This window comes from Mirounga angustirostris, unplaced genomic scaffold (genome assembly GCF_029215605.1).
Source record: "Mirounga angustirostris isolate CCGP_5_RB_7025 unplaced genomic scaffold, mMirAng1.0.hap1 SCAF_2, whole genome shotgun sequence".
Lineage (NCBI taxonomy): Eukaryota > Metazoa > Chordata > Mammalia > Carnivora > Phocidae > Mirounga > Mirounga angustirostris.
Window position 1 is genome coordinate 86,653,648 of NW_026991710.1, and position 25,066 is coordinate 86,678,713.

The following is a 25,066-nucleotide window of genomic DNA, read 5'->3' on the forward strand; positions in this document are numbered from 1 at the left end:
AAATTTCTTCACAGATGGGTTTTTAAGGCTTTTTTTTTTTTTAAAAAAAAGGTCCATTAATGCCTTGTCTACTGCAAGATAAATAACTTTCATTATTGTGAAAACTTACAAGATTATGCTTTTTAAGACCTAACTTACAATGTATATTAATATGCATGTTCTCAAACAATATTGCAGAAAGGACCATGACTATGGAAAAACACACTGTATTAAAAAAACAAAAACTGTATCAGTGCTAAATAGCTTGCCTAGCAAAATGTTTTAGCTGGATAATTCCAACAGTAACAGAGTCTTCTGAACTAGGTGATAAGGTATTGATTTCTAACAGTATTGGTGAGTATTTTCTATATTATCAATATATATCCAAATCTGAAAACAGTTTATTTTTGAGTTATGTATTTACCTTTTTCTATCTTACCCATAACAATTTTTAATATGATTGTTTGTGGTTTATCAGTGCTGAGTGCTTAATGACAAGCTCATTCCTAGTTACGTATGTTAGTATATAATTATACAATGTAATTGTATACAATGCAATAAATATGCAATTATACAATGTAGTTCAGTAACACCTTTGATGAGTAATTTATATAATCCTTGTTTTAAAAGAAAAGAAACTTGAGGAAGTATATAGTCTCAGACGTAATTTTGAAAAATCATTAAGGCAAAATGGAGGATTTCCCACATGAAGACTGCAGACAGAGGTATTTCAAACCCCTTCTCTCCAAGAAAGATGAGGCCCCCCAAATAACAAGGAGAACAAAAACCAGAAGACTCATCCTCCGTCTTTGATGAACCTACGTTCAAGATTCTGTAATTTGAACCATAATATATGAAGGCAGAAAGCAGATTGAAGAAAAATGGTAAATTATTGAGTAGAAAAGAGGAAGATCAAACTTAAATGCATGAGGAGGGGGAGTGACTATCAAGAAGCAAGTCACTTTGCTCTCATCAAATCCCAGAAAATGTCAAGAATTCAGGATACCAGAAACCTCAGAGGCAGGGGATAAGGAAGAGCTGAAATCATGTTTAATTAAAAATATTTAGAGACCCAGAAACCTACCTCCATCTTGTGTACACTCCCTGACTCCTGCAAGGAACTAGAAGTTTATTCTATGAAGAAACTGAGCCAGAGATGCTCAGCACAGAGGAGGGCAAGGGTGATGAGCTGTCCTGAAAACAAGAACTCAGTGAGAATCTGCACACTGAATGATGGATCTCTTCCCCCTCGCCCCCCATTTGCCCTTACTTCCAGAACTTCAGAAGCGGGAATCATGTTCTCAATCAAAGAGATCAAAAGAATCAGAGCTGTCCCCAGGGAAAATAACTACAGATACTATAGCTGTAATTAAAAAAAAAAAAAAAAAAGCAGCCAGCCACCTGATCACTCAGTCACTAGTGAAGCCCACCACTCTTCAAGTCTTTTATTCAGTACTTCCAGTCAACTTTTTAGTGATTCACTCTTTAATATGAACTGACAGCCAAGGAATATCAAATGTGGAAAACTTCTGAAACAGAAGATAGAAACGAAAGCAACAAACATAACAAAGGATCTCATCCATGGAGAGATCAGAGAAGATATTACATGAACAAAACAAGGATAGAATGAAAAAGGGGAAAGAAAATGAACCAACAGAGAACAAAAAGGAACTTCCTGGAAATTAAAAATACGTTAACCAAAATTGAAAAAAAAAAAAAAAAACACAAGTAGAAAACCTAAAAGATGAACTGTAGGGCACCACCTATAAAAGTAGAACAAAAAAAGAAATAGAAACTGAAATAAGCATTAAAAAAAAGTGTGACAGAAATCCCAGCCTCAGCAATCGGACAACAAAAAGAAATAAAAACATCAAAATCGGCAAAGAAGAAGTGAAACTCTCACATTTTGCACATGATATGAGACTTTATGTGGAAAACCCAAAAGACTCCACCCCAAAACTGCTAGAACTCATACAGGAATTCAGTAAAGTGGCAGGATATAAAATCAATGCACAGAAATCAGTTGCATTTCTATACACCAACAACAAGACAGAAGAAAGAGAAATTAAGGAGTCGATCCCACTTACAATTGCACCCAAAACCATAAGATACCTAGGAATAAATCTAACCAAAGAGGCAAAGGATCTATACTCAGAAAACTATAAAATACTCATGAAAGAAATTGAAGAAGACACAAAGAAATGGAAAAATGTTCCATGCCCATGGATTGGAAGAACAAATATTGTGAAAATGTCTATGCTACCTGGAGCAATCTACACATTTAATGCAATCCCTATCAAAATACCATCAACTTTTTTCAAAGAAATGGAACAAATAATCCTAAAATTTGTATGGAAACAGAAAAGACCCTAAATAGCCAGAGGAATGTTGAAAAAGAAAAGCAAAGCTGGTGGCATCACAATTCTGGACTTCAAGTTCTATTACAAAACTGTAATCATCAAGACAGCATGGTACTGGCACAAAAACAGACACATAGATCAATGGAAAAAAAAAAAATCCAGTCAAGAAATGGGCAGAAGACATGAAGAGACATTTCTCTAAAGAAGACATACAAATGGCCAACAGACACATGAAAAAGTGCTCAACATCGCTTGGCATCAGGGAAATCCAAATCAAAACCTCAATGAGATACCACCTCACACCAGTCAGAATGGCTAAAATTAACAAGTCAGGAAACGACAGATGTTGGTGGGGATGCGGAGAAAGGGGAACCCTCCTACACTGTTGGTGGGAATGCAAGCTGGTGCAGCCACTCTGGAAAACAGTATGGGGGTTCCTCAAAAAGTTGAAAATAGAGCTACAATATGATCCAGCAATTGCACTACCGGGTATTTACCCCAAAGACACAAATGTAGGGATCTGAAGGGGTACGTGCACCCCAATGTTTATAGCAGCAATGTCCACAATAGCCAAACTGTGGAAAGAGCCAAGATGTCCATCAATAGATGAATGGATAAAGAAGTGGTATATATATACAATGGAATATTATGCAGCCATCAAAAGGAATGAAATCTTGCCATTTGCAATGACGTGGATGGAACTGGAGGTGTTATGCTTAGCGAAATAAGTCAATCAGAGAAAGACATGTATCATATGATCTCACTGATATGAGGAATCTGAGAAACAAGACAGAGGATCATAGGGGAAGGGAGGGAAAAATGAAACAAGACGAAACTGGAGAGGGAGACAAACCAAGACTCTTAATCTCAGGAAACAAACTGAGGGTTGCTGGAGTGGAGGGGGTGGGAGGGATGGGGTGGCTGGGTGATGGATATTGGGGAGGGTAGGTACTATGGTGAGCGCTGTGAATTGTGTAAGACTGATGAATCACAGACCTGTACCTCTGAAATAAATAATACACTATATGTTAATACAAAAATTTTTTTAAAAGTGTGAAAGTAATAAAATGTTAACATCTCAAGAAATGTACTTCAGGAAATTCCTAGAAGATGTGCTTCACTAACACAAGAGAGTAAATAAGAAAAAGGAATAAGTGTTATCTAACACAAAAGGAGGTGAAGAGGATTCTCATTATGATGGCAAAGGGAATCTCAGGACCAGAGCTAGGCAGAAGGCCCAGAAAACATTGAGTCATTAGTTTAAGGTCAGAAAGCCCAGAAAAGATGTCCTCAGGAAAGAAAAATGAGACTGATAGATTACTTAGTAATTTTCATACAGTAGAAAGTTATACAATAAGGCATTTTACAGAGCTTTTGGGTAGGGAGAGGCTTGGATGTTTAAAAAGATTATACAACACACTTAGTTCAGCAGTGAACAGTATATATACAAAGCAACAATAATAAAAACATTACATAAATACTTAACTAAAAGTTGGAGGTAATATTAAGAGGATGCTAAAAGAGAAAAGGATGTAAATGTAAAAAAACAAACAAGCCAAACCACACAAAAACAAAACCATCTTCCATAATGGAAAATCAACAGATAATGTCTAATATTTATAAATCAAGGGTAGCAATCTGTATTTATTATATGGACAAAGTTCTAGATTTCAGGAAAGAAAACCAGTGAGTTGAAAAGCATTGGCTTTGGTTGCCAGATGTTCTTACGGGGGTGGAAGAGTGTGTACAGAACAAGGGACTCTTTGTTATTACTTTACATGCCTTCAAAGCCAATTATCTATAATATAATTGCACAGAAGTTTTTAAAGGGGTTTGGAAGAGAACATGAGTGCACTGTTGGGACCATGCCTACTACTGTCTAAGATACTTGGTGAAGAATCCTTCTTTGAGAAGCAAAGGTTCTGAGCCTAATTGGGCTGGGCAAATTTAAAGATCATCCAGTTCAATCTTCCCATTTTACAGATGGAGCAGTTAAAGCCATCTCTATCTACAGAGGAGCATAACAAGTTAGTGTGAGATCCAGGCCTGGAATCCAGTCAATGACTTCTGTTCACTCCCTACATCTCAGAAAGAAGCAAATGGGAACATAGAGAACTAGAACAAAGTTTGGTATCAGGCAGTTTGAGTTTAAGTCTTGACTTCATTACTTGTGACCTTAGACCAGGTCTTTCTGGCTAGGTGACTTTGGGCATGTTATTGCAAATGGAGATAATAAGAGCTAGTTAACATATTAAATTAAGACAATAATGAAATGATTAAATCAAAAAATCAATGTAAAGATTGTGACATCCAGCAGATACTGATTACATGCTAGTTCCCTACGTTGTTGTAATTTCAGAAGATAGTAGGACCAATGCAATGAATAAAAAGACAGGGGATGTATTTGTTAAGAGTAGTTATCTAGGATGGAGGCCCTGAACTGTCTGAGTTAGGGTCCTTGATTTGCTGTGTGACCTGGAACAGGTTACTTACCCTCTCTGGGCCTCAATTTCCTTATCTTAAAATAGTACCTACTTAGATGTTTGCATACCCCTGTTCACAGCAGCACTATTCCCAATAGCCAAGAGGTGGAAGCAATTCAAATGTCCATGGACAGATGAGTGGATAAACAAAATGTGAAAGATATCTATATCTACATATAGATATAGATATATAATTTAGCCAAAATGTGATATATAAATATATATATTGTGATTATATATAAATTATATATAATTTAGCCAAAATGTGATATATATATATATTATATACATATAAACAAAATGTGATATATATATATAATTTAGCCTTAAAAAAGAAGGAAGTCTTGTCATGCTACAACCTGGATGAACATTGAGGATGCTAAGTGAAATAAGCCAGTTACAAAAAGATAAATACTGTAAGATTCCTCTTATATGAAGTATCTAAGGTAGTCACATGCATAGAAACAGAAAGTAGAATGGTAGTTACCAGGGGCTGAGGGGAAGGGGAAAATGGAAGTTGCTGCCGTTGGTATGGAGTTTCAGTTTTGCAAGATGAAAAGGTTTTGGAGATCTGATTCACAACAATGTGTACACTTAAAAATGGTTAAGCTGGTAAATCTTGTATGTATTTTTACCACAATAAAAAGGTAAATTTAAAAAATAGTACTTATTTCATAGGGTTATTGTGTTAAATGAGTAAATACATGGAAAGCACTTAACATAATACCTTACTCAATAAATGTTAAATTTTATATTACTTCTAATAGTAGTATCACTCCCTATTTCATGAAAACGCTGTCTGTTCTTTTGCCTCTGGCTTGTTATTTCTTTGCTTTCTAAACTCCTTTCTACCCTGCAAGGCCCTCCTCAAATGCCACCTCCTCCAGGACTCCCTTCTTGAATTTTCCCCATCTGAATATCTCCTGTCCCTTTGATGCTTCTGTTTGTACTTTTTTAATGGCACTTAACCTATTCTATCCTGTATTAGACAGGTTTGTGTACGGTTTGTGTGTTGTTGTATGTGTAGTGTTTTACTCTTCTTTGTATCCCTTGTGAATCACACACATGAGAGACATATTTTATGAACTTTATGAGTTGTTTCAACCTATATGATTCCCAGATTGAGTTGATTAATATATTAAGTAGTTTGGATTCAGTGGTTACTATGACAGAGCATGCAAAAGGGATCTTTTTTTGACCTTTGTATTCCCAGCCACTACCATAATAGCAGTAAATACATGCCCATTGATTGTTGAATGAATGAATGAATTCTGCAACTGGTAGGATTAAGTAGTAATGATTAATAAGAGAGAATAGCAAATTACTCAACAAGATCACCTTCATGTTGCTGTAGAAGCTCTCTACATCATTTGTCTCATGATTTTTTACAGTGTATTTCTTTTAATGAGGATTGAAATAAGACACAAAAATTGAAATGGTTAATGTGAATCTTAAGGCTTAAAATTTATAGGTTTTCATCTGCTTTAGTTTTCTATTTGTCTTGTCAAAAAAAAATGACCACAAATTTGGCAGCTTAAAATAACACAAATTTGTTATCTCACAGTTCTATAGATCAGAAATCCAGGTGGGCTTAACTAGTTTCTCTGCGCCAGGTGTCATTAGGTCAAAGTCAGCCTCTACTTTGGTTTGGCTCTTATCTAAAGGCTCTGAGGGGAAATCCACTTCTGGGATGGTTCAGGTTGTTGGTAGAATTTAGAATTTAGAATTGTAGGATTAAGGTTCCAACTCCCTTGCTGACTCAGCAAGGATTCATTCTCAGCCTCTAGAGCTACTGGTGAAAGCCAGCAATGGTGGTTCAAGTCATTCTCATGCCTCAAACCTCTGACTTTTCCTTGTGTCTCATCTCTCTTGCTTCCAGTCTGAGAAAGTTCTCTACTTTGAAGTCCTCATGTGATTTGATTGAACCCACCCATGTAAATCCAGAATAATCTTGGTATTTTAAGGTTCTTAATCTTAATTACATCTAAAAAAAAATCCTTTTTGCCATGTTGACATGTTTCAGGTATGAGCAGGTAGACTCACTCGTCCTACTACACCATCCCTGTTTTTTTTTTCCCCTTAAAGATTGTTTATATGACCATGTCATTTCTCCTTTACAGTCTCCCACAATTTGGATTTTGCTGATCATATCCCCCTGGTGTTGTTTCACATATTACCCTGTTCCCAAGATTGCTTAGAAATTGGTAGTTAGATCTAGATTGTAAAGACATAATCAGATCAGGTTTACTTTGGGGTAAGGATACATCAAAGGTGGTGGTGTGTTCAAATCAGTAGGCACTTATGTCTGGCTGTCTCTTGTGCAACATCAGCAGCATTTGTGATCATTGACCTTAGCTCCATTACTTTGGCAAGGATTGCAAAATGGCGATATTCTTTTAATCTTATCATTCCATCTTCATTTACTTTCCTTTATTAACTGTTCGGTTATGCAGAGGTACAGTACATTAGGAAAGGCCAGATAAAATTTGATTCTTTCCCTGTATTTTCTGGTTTTCAAAGTGAGTTGGTTATCTACTGAAAGTGACCAGTTTTTTTTTTCTCAGTACAATTATTGACTCATCAATTTAATGTTTGAAACACTTATTATTGCACTTATTATTACACTTATTATTGCACTTATTATTCTCACTGACTCAGATATTCCCATATTTGTTAAGTGGGAGCCTCTTGAGGTTAGCTCCTGAGTCCTACTGATAGGACTTCAATAGTATTTCATAGTGTCCCTGCTTTCAGTATAACACGATGTTCCAACTCATCTTATGCATTTCCTGCCTCCTACCTGGCAGCAGCTATTTCTCCATGCAGCTCTAAATTCTTTTAAAGGAAAATGCTATTTCAATGACCACAATTTAGGTACTGGGGATAGTCATTGCTACTGGTTTGGTCTTTGTTTCCAGGCTCTACTGTGGTCTTAGCAAGGCAATTTTTTTTTTTTTAATCATCATGGGTACATACTGACACTTCCAATTTAAATTCAGGACCATGGGATTTTAACTTAGTCTCACTTAGCTATTTCATATCTCTTTCTTCTTTCTCCTGTGCTTAAAAAAAAATCTATTTCCTAATGGCATCAGCAAATTTCTTATTTGCTTTATCTCACAATATACATATTTGAGTCCTAAAACAAAAATACAGACACCAATGATGATTACTGAAAATAGTTTGACAATTTTTAACATTATTTTTCATTTAATAATATCTACCATGGCCATGTAGAGAAATATTCCCCATTCCTTTTTAGAGCTTCAGAGTAAGCCGCGAGTCCTCTGTCAATGGAAAATTGACTTGTTTCCATTTTGTTGTTATTTCAAATATTGCCTCAATGAATACATCTTTTTATGTTTTGGCCAGTGTATCCCTTGAACAGATTTTTAGAAGTGAGATCGCAAAGTACTCATGTAATTTTGCTGGATATTGCTAAATTCCTCCTCCATGGGGTTGTGACATTTTTATATTCCCACCAGCAATGTATGACATTGTCTGTTTCACCATACCCTGGCCCATAGGTTGTCATCAAATTTTAGAATTTTTGCCACTTTAATAGGTGATAGGTAATATCTTAATGTAACTTAAATACTTCTCTTATTTTGAACCATATTGGACAACTTTGGTTTAAGACATAATCGCATATTTTTGTTTCTGAATTTTCCAAATCTCTTGTCCATTTACTATCAGATTATTATACTTTTCTTTATTTTCAGAAACTTGCTATGTATAAGGGATATTAACCTTTTGTTAATGCTTTAAGTTGCCAATTTTTTCTCTTTGTCATTTATCTTTTTACGTATGGTTTTTGTTTCTTTGCCATTTTTTTTTCATTTTTTGTCAAATTTTTTAACCTTATCCCTTATTGTATGTAGAATTTCAGACATAGTTAAGTATTTCCACTCCCCTAGGTTATAGAGGAATTCACTCATGGTTGTTGTTGTTGTTTTGCATTTTAAATCTCTAGTCCATTTGAAATGTACTATGTGTGGTGAGAGGAAAGGATCTAATTTTATTTTTCATATGGCTCTCAGGTTAACCCAACATCACTTATTAAAAAGCCCATCTTTGGGGCACCTGGCTGGCTCAGTTGGTAGAGCATGCAACTCTTGATCTCAGGGTTGTAAGTTCGATCCCCACGTTGGGTATAGAGATTACTTAAAAATAAAATCTTAAAAAAAAATAAATTAAAAGTCCATCTTTTTCCCAGTGATCCAAAGTGCCACCTTTGTTTTATGCTCAATGTTCATATTCAAATCGTTCCATTGATCTATATCTCTCTTCGTTATTTGCCTGTTCTTTCTGACTGGCATTTGGTAACAATGGAAATTAGGAGCATATGAAGCAATAAAACCTTTTAGGACTAAAATCCATTGTGTAAATAGTTCTTAAATTTAGTTGTTTTGTTTAAATGAGGGAAATAAACTCATTCTTTTGCATGTAGCAAAAGGAATTCTTTAAGAGCCTTAAAAGGGTTTTGCGGGGAAGCAGCCTGATATAATTAATGCATGGGTTCAGGATCCTGCCACTCAGGAGCTGCTTTGTTGTGGGCATGTTCTTAATTTCTCTGAGCCTTAGTTTCCTTACTTCTAAAACGGAGATAAAATCTCTCAGGGCCGTTGTGAGCATAGAAAGATCTGCGTGCCATTACCCAGCGTCGTGGCCCCACATAAAGGGCACTCAGGGAGTATTGGTTGTCTTTTCTTCCCCTTCAGGGGAAAATGCATTTATAACTTTTATGGTGAGGTTTTCTCCAGCTACTCATGAAAATGAAGAACTGGCCTGATTTTTACTCTGCAAAACTGATTAAATAAAAGGAACAAATGAGAAATCAAGGTTCTTCACTCCCAATTACCCAGTAGTGCCTGCCTTCACTGAACGGCAGCCTTCCCAGGCTCAATTTTCAGAGTGAAAGAGGAAAAGTGGATTGACAACAACCACAGGGATTGTTGACTTCTAAATTGATGTAAACCTAGATGGAGGGGAGATTCAGAAGAAGGATGATGAGCAGAGATCATGCTTTCCTCTTCCCAATACAACATTGCTTTTGGCTTTCCAGTTTAAGAGGGGAATCTGGCTTATGATACTCATATCCAGAAATTTCCAGAAAATCTCTTCACTCTAAAAGCCCCTCCCTACCCTGAAGTTGTCAGAGATCTGAGCATTTTTCTGACAAAATGCTTTATTTTTTAAGATCCCCATATCAGATTTTTTTCCCATAGGGTCCTGTTTTGCTTTATTTAGCCTAATAATTTTCATAATTGTCTACTTTAGATTGTGACACAATATAGACATATTTGAGGAATTTGTTTTGAAAACATATCTTAAGATCATTTTTAGAGGTTTTTTAATGAATTATTGAAGCCCTAATTAGATTCCAATTCATAATTTTATTCCTTCCTTTTTAAATAAACCCATTGAAAGTAGTTCATGTAATTCACCAATATTAAGAACTGTTATATGAAGATGAAAAGGGGCTCCATAAATATGATTTGATCAGTTTTCATACAGCATTGATTAGATTATATTCATATAGCATTTGGAAGAATGTTTTCAGATACATTTTTATTTAATTTTTGCAACAGCATTGTTATATGTAAATATTGGTAACCATAGTTTATAGTGGAGCAGACCAAGGCTCAAAGAAGTTAAATTTTAAATGGCCCAGGATCTCATAGGCAACTACAGTTTGAGACTAGAAATTCAGATTTCAGTCTAGTGTTCCTGCCACAGTTCATAATCAGCAAGAGAACTAGTTTAGACATGCATACATATTAAATTTTCCATATTTAACATCATGTCAGATTTTCTTTTTTTTTTTTTTAAGATTTTATTTAGTTATTTGATAGAGAGAGAGACAGCGAGAGAGGGAACACAAGCAGGGGGAGCGGGAGAGGGAGAAGCAGGCTTCCCGCTGAGCAGGGAGCCCGATGTGGGGCTTGATCCCAGGACCCTGGGATCATGACCTGAGCCGAAGGCAGACGCTTAACGACTGAGCCACCCAGGCGCCCCATGTCAGATTTTCCACTGAATGAATCTTAGGCTTCATTTGCAATGTTCCATTTGTAATCTTTCGATCTTTCTTAGCTTTCTTAATTAATATGAATAGCTAACTAGTCCTGCGGTATGTCCAAATGCGAACTATCTAACTATTATGGAATAATGTTCTGGTAACTTGAAACCTCCAGAGGATCAGTCCTCACAAAGAGTTAAAAAAAAAAAAAAAAAAAAAAAAGGAAAAAGGCACAGAAGTAGCATTGTTGGTTAAGCAAGAACTTAGTGCTGATGTCTGGTTTTGTTTTCCAGGTGGCACTGCATGCTTGTGGAGTGGCAACAGACATGGTGATTGAGCACTGCATCAAAACACGGGCTTCCTTTGTCACATGCCCTTGCTGTTATGGTTTCATTCAGAACACCTCAAAGTTTAATTTTCCCAAAAGGTGAAATGTAGTGTTCACCCTAAGACACCAATGTGGGGAATAAAGCTAAAGCCCGAAACTCATTTGATACAAAGTTGCAATGAGATTTCACTTTTGAACTCACTTCCTCTTTCCACAAACACAGGTACTGTTTATAAGTTATATAAGGAAGAGAGGACCTCCTCTATGGCTGCTCCTTGATTTTGCTCCTGGACCCAGCTCCTGAAATTTAGAAGCGAGTCCATCTGAGAGTGAGCTGGCTGACTAAGAAATCTGATAGGTTCAGCACTTCTCATCACCTCTGAGAGGCAGCAGGTGTTGTGGTTAAGTGCTTAGGACCCGGAAGTCTTCCGTCCCCCGGCGGGGGGGCAAACATCGGCTTCTCAGACTTTTATAAGTCGTTTCACTTCAGGCAATTTACTTCAGCTCTTTTTGCCTACATTTTCTCATCTATAAAATGGAGGTTATAATAGTAATTACCTCAAGGTTTTTGTGAGAACTGAACGATATATATGTAAAGCACTTAGAAGTGGCACAGAGTAAGCATTCAATAAAATGTGAGCTGTGGCCAGGTACGGTAGTAGCAGCAGTATTTTTAAATACTGCCCATGGGTGCTGATTAATCTGCAAGCCGGACAGCCATTTTTACAGTCCTTCTTATCCCACCTACAAGAGGGAGACATTTTATTTCTTACCACTTTGGCCTAACCTAGTGGAGGGCTGTTGTCTTGGTGTTCATGACATTTCACTCTCTGAATCACAGTTATTGAGAATCATGCTGATCATTTTAATTGCAGAATAGATTATGTTAGTTTTAAAAAAATTCTATAATGTGTCAAAAAAAGATTTCTTGATCAATTGCATGATTACTTTTAAGAAATCTTAGAAAATTTCCATCAGAATTTATACTTAAAGGCTTCTGAATAAAGTAATAAAGTACAAACAATAGCCTTCTTTTTCTTTGTCTTTGATTTTTTTTTTCTTTATTTCATTGTTTTGTTCTTTACCACAATTTGCAACTAGTTGAGAGAAAACCAAAGGAACTTTGGAAAGGCAAATAATAAGTATAACTTAAGGTTTATTCAATAGCTGAAATTTCACTCTGTTCTGAATCTATACAGATAAAATGTATATTTTACAACCCATCAAGAAATCTGTAAGTCTAGCACTATAAAGATTTTTAAGAATGTTAATTTGAGTTATTCAGCCTGTGGCTTCACTTCATTGATTTTAAAATCTTACTTCAGTGTCTGTCAGCTTTTTCATATCTCTGTAGATTTATTGCCATTTTTTCCTTTTGTCAGTGGAAGACCATTCCCAGGCCATTATCCCCCTGCCCTAATCACCTGTGTCAGGTCCCAGACAACTAGGGACAGCCCCTATCCCCAAAGCCACTGACATTATCCAGTCCTACCCAGTCCTAAGTTTGCTCATCCTGCCTTGCCATCTCTTCCAATGGAATCCATAATAAAGGCTCTTGCCTACATTGTATCCCACTCCCTCCGCCTCCTAAGCAGCGCTGGTGCTTCCCCATGTGGCTCTCTGTGGCATGGCATGCCCTCTCTTAGGAATTGTTGGGAAAAAACTATCTTTTCCATGGCAAACATCTCCTGATCTGTTGGCCTCACCATATCTAAAATAGTAGTAAAACCTACATTTTAAAACCCCTGGATCTTTGTGCACCCATGTGGGGAAGAGAAAAAAAAAAAAAAAATGGTTGTGCATCACTAATAGTGTAAACAATCTTTGAAAAAATCTTCAAAATTAATAGCATACTGAGAGTATGCTTTTGGCTTTTTATAAAGACATTTCAAACTGGCATAGTTCTCAGTGTAAGATAGCATTATGCACTCCTCAGATAAAATACCTACTTTTGTTTATAGTTTTTTCTATAATTCTATATAGAAATATACAGACTATCTCGACTCCTAATCTTTGGTGTTTAAAGTAATAACTCTTTTTTTTCTTTTCTATTTCAGTGAACAATTCAAGAAAACTTTATCATACAAGGTAACCTTAAAAAGTTCTAGATGTCTTTCTAATATACTTTTTATTCCTTCTTTATATTTTTCCCCCTCCCAAATTTTGAATGGTATATATAATCTATAGTTATCTTGGAATTACTCATCAACATGTAATATGGGAGGCTTGTTTTACTTTTTATGTTTTGTTTTGTTTTGTGAATCAAGATTAAAGTCCAAGTAGGTGGCAAGACTTGTGAAGGATCTGAGAGTTTACCCTGCAAGTTCACATGCTAGCCTGCCACAGTTTCACGGATGCCGGCAGATAGGAGACTTCTGAGTTAGAGACCTGGCAGTAGGAGTAGCCAGACTATCATCATTTTTGTCCTGACTTCCTGAGACCCAGTTCCCACAGGGCAGTACATAATGGGCCATGCGACACCTACATACACAGTGAATTGCAGTACAAGAGAGGGAAGCTGAGCTTAGGAAACCCAAATGTTTTAAGATTTAATCTTTAAGCAAGCATTCCTGCCCTTTGCTCCAGAGTGAAACTATGTATTTTCCAGAGTTGCTCACTATATAAACATCTTTGAGAAGATAATCTAGAACACAGGCAAATTTTTCTGTAAAAAGGTCACACAGTAAACATTTTAGGTTTTGTCAGCCACTTAAAAATTTCCCAGCTATTCTACTTTGTCCTTGCCGTTTCTTGTTGCTTTTGGTGGTGGTGATGTACAATCTTTTAAAAATGTAAAGACTGTTTTTAACTTGATAGCCATACAAAAAGAGGTCATAGGCTGGATTTGGCCCGTAGGCCAGAGTTTGCCAATCCCTGGTCCAGAACAAACGCAGCACCTCTACTCATAAGGCGTGAAGAAATACAAGAACTGTTTCTCAACAGTAGTCAGAACATTACATAGTTCTGAGGCATCAATCTGAGCAAACTAGTTTCCAGCTTTCTGAATATTACCACTAACTAATTGGTCAATAACATGACAAATGCATTCTAAAAAATGGTAATGATATTTGCCAGAAATACATGAATAATCCCATTAAAACTTGATAAATTAGATTCTTAGTTCACTTCTTGCAGACTCACTAAAAATATATAGTTTCATTTTACATGCCAGGCCCCACCTTTCAAGATTTTTCCCTTCTCCATCCAACGGTTAAGTAGTGGGGGACAGTGACTCAAAAACGTTCATTTCTACCAGCTTGACACATATATCTCCTTCACCTCTACTTTATAATCCTTAAACAGGCACCTCCAACTCTGTCTCCCACCATCCCCTTTCCCCCTCCTCACCTCTCCCCCTGCTCTGAGCATACACAGATACTATAGAGGGAAGAGTGTTGATGCATTCATCCAGAACCAGACTTCCCTGGTCTTTGCTTACTGGATTTTAAGTGTGTATGTCTTAGGGAACTGTAAGGTTTTTGGGAAACATTAGGACCCCAGGAACTTTGTTTTCATAATATTCAAAACACCTTACCTTTCTCTTATAAGACCCTGCCAATAGAGTAGACAATGAGTTGAAAAATAAACAAAAACTAGGGCCCTGTTTTTAATGCCTCTTTGAGTGATGCTGGCTAAAAACAAATTGAGAGGATGCGTGTAAAAAACCTAGGGCAGTGAAGAGGTTGGGTGCCCCAGTCTCACTGGCTAGAAAAGAACGTAACATTTCTAAAGAATAGCGACAGGGTACCCAGGCTCTTCCAGAGACCAGAAAACTCACTGGTACCCAGTCTACTGGGTCTACTCCTTCTCTCACACCCCCAAAAGCTGCTTGGCCACCAGCCCTTTTGAGGGTCTCAGGTAGAAAGGCTCCAGAGGGAAGTCTGAGCTTCTTGGGTACCGTGGCAAGATATTTCTTAACTGAACCATGATGGGTGGGCCGCCAGGCAGAACTAAATGGGGGTAGTGCCTAAATGTCTTGCGAGTTACTGAGTTCGATCGGCAGCGGGAGCGGAGAGCGGAGAGCGGACCCCAGAGAGCCCCGAGCAGCCCCGCCGCCGCCGCCGGCCTAGTTGCCATCACACGGCGGGAGGAGCCGCAGCGGCCGCCGGCGGCCCCAGTCACCATCACCGCAACCACGAGCAGCGAGGCCGAGACCCAGCAGCCGCCCCCCGCCCCCCCCCCGCCCCCCGCCCTCAGCGCTGCCGACACCAAGCCCGGCACCACTGGCCACTGGCCGCGGCGCAGGGAGCGGCGGCCCCGGCGGCGGGGACAAGAAGGTCATCGCAAGGAAGGTTTGGGGAACAGCAGAATGGTTCAGTGTAAGAAATGGATCCGGTTTCATCAACAGGAATGACGCCAAGGAAGGTGTATTTGTACACCAGACCGCCACAAAGAATAACCCCAGGAAGTACCTTCGCAGTGAAGGAGATGGAGACCCTGTGGACTCTGATGTGGCTGAGGGGGAAAAGGGTGCGGGGCAGCAAATGTGCCAGGCCCTGGTGGAGTTCCAGTGCAAGGCAGTGAACGTGCAGCAGACCGTGACCATTATAGAGCCTATGCACGCCGCAGGGGCCCTCCACGCAATTGCCAGCAGAATTACCAGAAGAGTGAGAGTGGGGAAAAGAACGAGGGATCGGAAAGTGCTCCCGAAGGCCGGGCCCAACAGCGCCGGCCCTACCGCAGGCGACGCTTCCCACCTTCCTACATGCGGAGACCCTATGGGCGTCGACCACCGGATTCCAACCCTCCCGTGCAGGGAGACGTGATGGGGGGTGCTGACCACCAGGGTGCAGGAGAACAAGGTAGACCAGTGAGACGGAACAGGTATCGGGGTTATAGACCACGATTCCGCAGGGCTCCTCCTCGCCAAAGACAGCCTAGAGGGATGGCAACGAGAAGTTAAGGAAAATCAAGGAGATGAGACCCAAGGTCGGCAGCCATCTCAACGTCGGTACGTTGCAACTTCAATTACCGACGCAGACGCCCAGAAAACCCTAAACCACAAGATGGCAAAGAGACAAAAGCCGCCGGGCCACCAGCTGAGAATTCGTCCGCTCCCGAGGCTGAGCAGGGCGGGCTGAGTAAATGCCGGCTTACCATCTCTACCACCACCTGGTTTAGCCATCCACCACGAAGAAATGAAGATGAAATTCCAGCAATAAGAAATGAACAAAAGGGGCGCCTGGGTGGCTCAGTTGGTTAAGCGACTGCCTTCGGCTCAGGTCGTGATCCTGGAGTCCCGGGATCGAGTCCCGCATCGGGCTCCCTGCTGGGCGGGGGGTCTGCTTCTCCCTCTGACCCTCCCCCCTCTCATGTGCTCTCTCTCTCGTTCTGTCTCAAATAAATAAATAAAATCTTTAAAAAAAAAAAAAAAAAGAAATGAACAAAAGATTGGAGCTGAAGACCTTAAGTGCTTGCTTTTCGCCCACTGACCAGATATAGAACTATCTGCATTATCTGTGCAGCATGGGGTTTTTATTATTTTTACCTAAAGACGTCTCTTTTTGGTAATGACAGACGTGTTTAAAAAAAAAAAAACAAAAACCTGGTTTTTCTCAATACGCCTTTAAAGGTTTTTAAATTGTTTCATATCTGGTCAAGTTGAGATTTTTAAGAATCTCATTTTTAATTTGTAATAAAAAGTTTACAACTTGATTTTTTCAAAAAAATCAACAAATGGCAAGCACCCGTTAATAAAAATAAATAAATAAATAAATAAATAAATAAATAAATAAATAAATAAATAAATAAATAATAAATGTCTTGAGAGTTACTTTGGAAGTGTTTTTCTCCACAGTTCAGTTTATACAGCAAATCTTTACTGACTTCTGCTCTGTGCCTCCCCTTCCAGAATTTAACTTCTCTTGGGGAGAACACATACACAAATAATTCCAGTAAAATCTGGTGAGGACACCAGAGGCGATTGCCTCAACATTAAGTGAATCTTGACTTTCAAACACTATGAAGACAAAGGGCATGCTTTTTCTTGCTTTTTCTTCAAATTATGTAATTCTAAATCCTTCTTCTGCCCCTTTGTCGATGCCGGTTCATGGCTGCTTAATACAACTTACTCATTTGAGCCACTTTATTAGTGTCCTACCCATTGGCCACTAAATTTTATAGTGAACATTACAGTGTTGTTGTTGTTGTTTTAATGCATAAAAGTTGAGACAGAGGTAACCCTTCAAAAAGAACCAACATCACACAGCCACTTCAATTACCTTATTAAAAAACGGAGGCCTCAAGTTGAATGTACAAAAGACGAAAGGGGACAAACGAGGAATCCGAGTTCAAGCCTTTGGCTAAGCTGACAGGTGAGATCATTTGCACACTTGGAGACTGCATCTGTTCCGAATGAACAGCTGCCGTGGGAACATCGCAGTACCTCCAATCCGGCTGAGCACTCACCTTTGGCTGCTTGCCTATTTCAGAGTGCTGTGCAGTCTCATCAGCTCTCTGCCCCTATAAAGCCTTGTTCTTTTTGCATGAAAGCAGCCTTTCCTAAAATTGTCAAGCAGAATAATTTTCCTCCCACTCCCTCAGGTCATTCTTACGGTTGCCCTTAAAGTAGATGCACCTCCAGCAGCCCTTTGGAGTGAGGAGAGAGTGAATGAGCCAGCTTCCTCTCCTCTAAAGGGACAAGGGAAGAGTCCAGAAAAGTGTAGGAACAGCCAGCACTCTGCTGGGTATCCCAGAGAACTACAGAACCACAGAACCCACAAAGAGTGATGATCTTCTACAGTACTGCCTTTTTCCCTGGTGGGAGCCACCTAGACTGACTTCTTGGAACCATGTTCCTGAGATTCAAATTTTATTAAAGGAAAAATATAAGTGAATTTTAGGTCTTTTCGTTTAACACATGATAATCATGCATTGTAACCCTATTTTGGCTAAAAGCAACTGGCTAACTGGCCTGAGGATTTTCCTTGCATCCATTCTTAAGAACTGCATCTGAAGAACAGTCTACTTGAAGGGGAAAAAGTTACTGAGTACCATTTTCTGAAAATGTGTTTCTTTCAGAAGTATTACTTGTGCATTACTTTATTCAGTTAAACTGTAGAACTCCAGATAAGTGAGGTAGTTTTTATAATTTTTAGTTTTGAAGCAGAAGATTAAAATAGACCCACATTCTATTGTTTTTTTCTTTTAGGAACACATGATTCTGTGTAGATTTGCGGATCAGACAGCTGTCCAGCTTCCACCCCAACGAAGACTTGTAGGTATGTGTTTTCACAGAGCAGCTGATGAGTAGATTACGTACAGTATGCCTAGAAATGAATGGACTGGTTCTATATGGGGAAAACTGGTCCATTTATCAACAAGAAACTCAAGTTTGTTTTCCCCAGAAAAGGCAATCCATGTTGAAAAGGCCTTTGTAGGTATAAGAGTATTTTATCCCATTTTTGTTAAGATTAATACTTTTTTTAGAAGATTTTATTCATTTATTTGACAGAGAGAGATATAGCAAGAGAGGGAAAACAAGCAGGGGGAGTGGGAGAGAGAGAAGCAGGCTTCCCACCAAGCAGGAAGCCCGATGCGGGGCTCGAACCCAGAATCCTGGGACCATGACCTGAGCCGAAGGCAGACACTAAACAACTAAGCCACCCAGGTGCCCAACATTAATACTTTTAAATTCATCTTCAGTATTTGTACATTGAGCAGAATTATGTGAAATCTCTTTCTTACTGTTATGAACAAACTGAGGGATCTGTCTAAAGCCACAGAAGAAACTATAAAGATGGAAAAATCAACTTTGCATGCCAAAATTAGTTAAAATATGTATAAGCATTTTTTCTTGGAAAAAAGTATACTTGTATATTATTAATCATAGACCAATTTATTCGACATCTGTAATAGTAAATATTACCTTAATTGGAAGACCTGCAATAGCATTTTAAGTTTAAGTAATGAATTTATCCAAGACTTTGCTTTAGAAAAAGAAATCACATTTAGAAGGACAATAGCAGCTAACAGTGACTGCGCATTTAAGTGCTGAGCTAAATGCCTTACCCATTATCTCAGTAAATTCTAATGAAAATACTTATGGGGTATGTACTATTATTTAGGACTGGGACAAAAGTTTGTCCAGGATCCTTTACCTGCTAGATGATGGAGTCACACTATGAACTGATACGAAGGCTAGGTTCCAAAATTAGGGCTTGAGAAGATTGAGTGGAGTCAAAAATAATCTTTAAAATTATTTAGAAGAGCCCCCAATTTGGAGGCCATCATAGTATTTTGGAAAACAGATTGCCATTTCTTTGGCTGAGCACCAGATGGGATAATTAGCTTGCATACAGGGACTGTGTTGTGTGAGAAGTAGTTATCTTCAAACTCTAAAGTGAAAGTCAGCATAGCAAGATACATACAGAGAGGCATCTGAGACCTGATTTCCTTTTCTTTCTCACACTCCAGAGCATAAAGATATGGAAAAAGCTCTTCCTCTCTCTCCTGCATGCAACCTCTTTCTCTTTCCCACTCCTTTTCTCTGCCTCCTCCTTCCCCCATTCCCAACTCTCTGAGCTAGTTGAGTGTACATGTGAATGTTCAGGGAGTGCTAGATGGGAAGTTGCTGGAGTTGAAGAGGAGGAGGAACATTTGGCCTGATCACTGGCATGAGGGGAGGGAAGGTCATGTGCAAAGTCACGGACTCCATCAAATGTGGACATCTGTACTTTGCATGGGCCATATTTTTGTTCTGTGAACATTTTAGGAAGCTTTCAAGGCCCCCAAAGGGAGACTACCAACAACTGAATTTCAGTTGTAAAGGTACTTCTTCAACATGTGAAAACATGAGATTCTTTTATGCAATAGAAAAAGAAATATTAACTGGACTGGGATCAAAGCCAAGGGTGAATGTGCTGCAGTGTAAACCCAGGGTGGGTACTGAAGGAATGCAGGGCGTCTATTCTGACAGAGAATGTTTCATTTTAAACTGAAGAGTAGACGGAGGTGGGTGGGGGGGAGCCTTTACAGATGTCTTAAAAGATGAACAGTATTTTAAGGGAAAAAAAGAATGTCGGCTGCACAACTGTTGATGAACGGGGAGGGATGGGTTGGGGGGTGATTTCGCCTAAATGGAATTCAAGACATCTCTTTTTATATCATTTCTAACACAGTTCATCCTTTTTGGCATAGGAGCTTTTAAGAAAAAAGTACAAAATAAACATTTTAAATCTGAATGTCTCATTGCCAATTCTTACCTACTGACTTCACCTTCCACAGTTTTTCTGTGGGGTTCTTCTGTCTTCCACAGAAGAACATCTCTGTTTCAATTATCTGGCTTCACTTCTGCAGCTATTCAATTTTAGTAGTTTCTGTGGACATCCAAATAAATTATTTAAAAATAATGTTTAGTCATTATTATAATTAGGAGGCAAAATGGAATTAAGTTCTGCATAGTCAGCAGCCTTTTGGAGGATGAAGTTTGTATACTGAATTTAAAGAAATTGAAAGCATAAAAGTGAACCATAGCTTTGAATATATTCAACCCCAAATCATTTTTATTTCCAGAGCTACCTTTAACATAGAAATTTGCATTTGCCAAAGGAACACAAATTAGCTGCTTTGCTTGCCAGTCAGGTTTTCTCTTTTGTTTTCCAAAGATTACAAAGAAGATTGAATACCACTATTTCATTGGGGTGAAGGAGTTCTGAAAATTGATTATGTTACGCTGAACATACACATCCACCTGAAATAACTGAAGCACAAATAAGAATTTTCTCAAATATTTTCCATTTCTCATTTTTCCTTGTCCTAAAAACGTAGCCCATCTTTCAGATGCCTCTTTGTTAGCATGACACTTTAAATATTATTAAAGATAGATGTTATTTTTTTCACAATATTACAGGTAATATATTTCCATAGGGAATGCAGGCACAAGGCCTTTAAATGTATTTTTAACCAAAGTGGGAAATAGGATCTGTAGTCTGTATTTGAGATTTATTTATAAATACATTTTAAAAAGTTAACATTCTCAAAAAAAAGAAAGTTAACGTTCTCTAAATTATCAGCAGAAACAAATCTGTGAACTATCATATGTGATTTTATTTTCTCCGTACTGATCAAGAGTTAGGTTGACAGAGACTAAACAGGACTTGGGGGCAAACAGCATTCGCCATATACTTGTAGATTTTGTCGCTGTATAGATGGACAAATTGAAATTGCACTGTTCCCTGTAGGGCATCTCATGATACCATTTTATTGTATTTCAGGAAAACAGTGCATGTGCCTAGTGGATCTGGATCGAGCAAGAGCTGCAGAAGAATGTGGTTACTCCGTTCAAGTAATATCCATGGAGCCAGAGAGCTGCTCTCCCAAAAATAACATGATCGTGGGAGTCCCCATTTAGAAGGAGATATTCACATTTGATGTTTGGCCATCCGTCTTCATGATGAAAGCCCAGTGGCATTTAGGAGGTTCTTGGCATAACTAGAAAACAGCATTAGCCATATTGAACTTATTGTGCTCAGGAAGGAAAGCAGCAGGAAAATCATGGAAGAAAGGCTGCCTGCAAAGCATCACAAATGCTCTTATAACGTATGATTAAAGGACCACTGGTTTTCATAGTGAGAATCCCCTGAAGTCTCAGCTGCCAACAGAATAATACTCACCAGTGGAGGTTACATCACTGGAATAACAATTTCCTTCTCACTTCACAGCTTTTCTCATCTTGCCAATTTGATGTTCAATTCAAAACAGTGAATTGAAGCCTTTGTAATCATTGCAGCCTTTATAATCATTTAGATATTCAAATGGAGCCCAAAACCAGACTCAGTGGGATTGGTTGGTTGGTTGGTTGGTTGTATTTTAAACAATTGTATTTTTTCTATAATTTTTAAAAATATCCAGTCAGGCAACTACAGTATGGTTAAATTTTTAAGCCGGGATGAGATGGACTTGTATTTCATTTCATATACTTCTTTAAATATGTTTCCCATAAATTACCAAATGAGATTATCACTGGTTCAGACATTTTATATGAAGACATAAAATACTTGCAGGAAATTTCCCACTGCGGGAGTATGTAATTTGGACATAAATTCTAATTAATCAGTAAATACATTGATTAATGAATTCCAGTTTATAAATAATTACTGAGGATCCATTATTTGCAAGACCCTGGCATAGATTCCTCCAAGGATACAAAGATGAGTTGCAAGAGACATGGTCCCTTGCCTATGGAATAAATCATGTAAAAGAAAAATTAATGAATTAGTTCTTTATGTCATAATATAATGTATGGTCACAGGATTTGTTTTCCAGATATCAACCATATTTTTTAGTTACATTACTTTGCTAACACTTACTGAATGTAGATTGGAGGTAGGAGGAGTACAGAGTTTAGAAGTTTATTTGAGTATTTCTCTCTTCTCACACTTCTCCTCAGTCCACCAACTGAACTTTTTAAAGACAGATGACATGTCCTTTCTCACATGCTGCTAATTATTTAGCTTTTACATGCCCTAGGTTATTCCATTTGAGATTAGATTTATTTCATTGATTTTGATGTTTTCAAGCCCTGTATGACACATATTATGAGAAAAAGGATTTTAATAAGCAACTCTTTCATCATCATGACTTAAAATGCAGAAATAGTTTATTCAAGGGAGGGGGACTTGAATTCTTGTTTTCTGAGGTAAAATTTAAGAAAAGAATTAACCATCAGCCCTGAGTTTTTTAGTCATTTTTACCTATAGATATACCATGCTCTTTTATCCTGGGCTTTCTTTTTTAAATGGAGGTATAATTTACAGACAATAAAATAACAGATTTTAAGATTTTAAGTGTTGAGTTTGAGAAGTTTTGACATATATATATATATGGAGATTATATATATATATATATATAATCTTCATGCAACTGCCACCAGAAATAAGATATAGAATATTTCCGCCAGCACAGAAAGTTCTCTTATGTCCCTTTCTGTTCAACTTCACCTACTCCAAAAGTAGAAATCTCTCTGATTTCTATCATCCTCCATTTTCTCTGCCTATTTTTGTCCTTCATATAAATGAAGTAATTTAGTATGTAGTCTTTTGTGTCTGGCTTCTTATTCCCAAGATAGTATTTTTTGAGAAATATCCATGTTGCTATATGTATCAATAGTTTCTTCTTATTCTTAAATAACATTCTATTATATAAATTTATCAAAATGTATTTATTTACTCTCCAATTGGTATTTATTTGGGTTATTTCCACTTTGAGGATATTACAAATAAGGCCTATAAATATTCTTGTACAAGTCTTTTTGTGGACATATGTTTTCATTTCTCTTGGATAAATACCTAGTAGTAGAATTGCTGGGTCATTGAATAAATGAATGTCAATTGCCAAACAGTTTTTCCAAAACGGTTGTACCATTTTATATTCCCACCAGCAATGTATAAAAATTCTAATTCTCAACACCACCCTCACAGCATTTGATATTGTCAGTCTTTTTTATTTTAACCATTCTGGTGGACATGAAATGGTACTTCACTGGGATTTTAATTTTCATTTCTCAGATGACTAGTGATACTAAGCATCATTTGTTAAGTCAATGTTCAAGTCTTTTACTCATTTTTAAAATTAGGTTGTTTGTGGTTTTTTATTGTTGGTTTATAAGAGTTCTTTATATATTCTGGTTAAGAGTTCTTTGTCAGATATATGTATTGAGAATATTTTTCCCAGTCTGTGGCTTGCCTACTCAATTTTCATAATGAATGTTTTAATTTTCAGGAAACCTAATTTATCTGTTTTTGCTGTGTACTTTCTGTGTCCTCTATAATAAATCTTTATCCACCCTGAGGTTATGAAGATTTTTTTCCATGTTTTCCTACAGAAACTTTATGGTTTTAGCTTTTTACATTTTAGGTCTATGATCCATCTCAAATCAATATTCACATAGAGGTAGGTAGGTTTTGAAAAATATACATTTGTTTTAGCACCATTTATTTAAAAAATCTTTTCTCTTCCTATTGAATTGACTTGGCACCTCAGTTGAAAATTAACTGATGTATGTGTATGAGCCTATGGGGTCTCTAGTCTGTTCCATTAATTTGTTTGATTACTGTAGCTTTATAGTAAGTCTTGAAATTAGGTGATTTTCCAATTTCATTTCTCATTTTCCAGATTGTTTTAACTGTTCTAAATCCATTGTATTTCCATATAAATTTTTAAATTGGCTTATCAATTTCCTTAAAAAAAAAATAGCCTGCTGGGATTTTTGGTATTGTCTGGAATCTTTAGATCAATTTAGGGAAAATGAACATATTAGCAATATTGAGTCTTATAATCCATAAACATAATATATCTTTCCACATATTTATGTCTTCTTTAATTACTCTCAGTAATATTTTCTAATTTTCAATATAGATGTTTGGTTTTACTTATTATTTGATAGTTTTGATGCTGTTACCTTAAGTTGTTCCCACTACCCAGAATACCCTCCTCTTACCCCTCCCATTAACTTAAGCTCATTCATCCTTCTGCTCTTAGACCTGACCTCCTGAGGAAAGCCTGTCCTAACTTTTCTGGAGTTATTTACCTGTTATAGAATGTGCACCGTCCAGAAGAGTCTTCTCCATCCACCGTAGGTGACTCAAAGCACCCCACCCAAAAAGCCCCTATGGTAAGTATCGAGAATACAAAAGGAAGTGACTCCACTTTTTCCCACCATTGTTCTCAGGCATGGAATTCTCCAGCTGTGATGGCTGTGGCTAGTCATAGATATGGGTGTTAATGATTGCCCTTAGGACACGATTTTCTGTGTAAATCCTTTCCAAGGCTCCTTCTCCACCAGGGCAAATAGAGGTTGGATGCAGGCAGCAGGAAGGTTGTTGGCAATGACAACAGTCCCAGTAAGTGACCTGGTTTCACCCCTACACTTGTCTGTCAAAAGCAGTTGTAAGATTTG

At 37.7% G+C, this 25,066-nt stretch overlaps 1 protein-coding gene and 1 pseudogene across 1 annotated transcript in view; both read left to right on the forward strand.

Moving 5' to 3' along the window:
• Positions 1-24,059, forward strand: part of GSTCD (glutathione S-transferase C-terminal domain containing) — a 130,496-nt gene extending 106,437 nt beyond the window's left edge. Inside the window, exons 9-12 of the mRNA XM_045880641.3 lie at positions 11,135-11,268; positions 13,227-13,257; positions 18,320-18,389; positions 21,384-24,059. Of these exons, the coding sequence (XP_045736597.1) occupies positions 11,135-11,268; positions 13,227-13,257; positions 18,320-18,389; positions 21,384-21,520 (372 nt within the window). The 3' untranslated portion in view covers positions 21,521-24,059. The remainder of the gene's footprint in view (positions 1-11,134; positions 11,269-13,226; positions 13,258-18,319; positions 18,390-21,383) is intronic.
• On the forward strand, positions 13,635-16,837 carry LOC123847710 (Y-box-binding protein 1-like; annotated as a pseudogene).
• Positions 24,060-25,066: the final 1,007 nt, after the last annotated feature.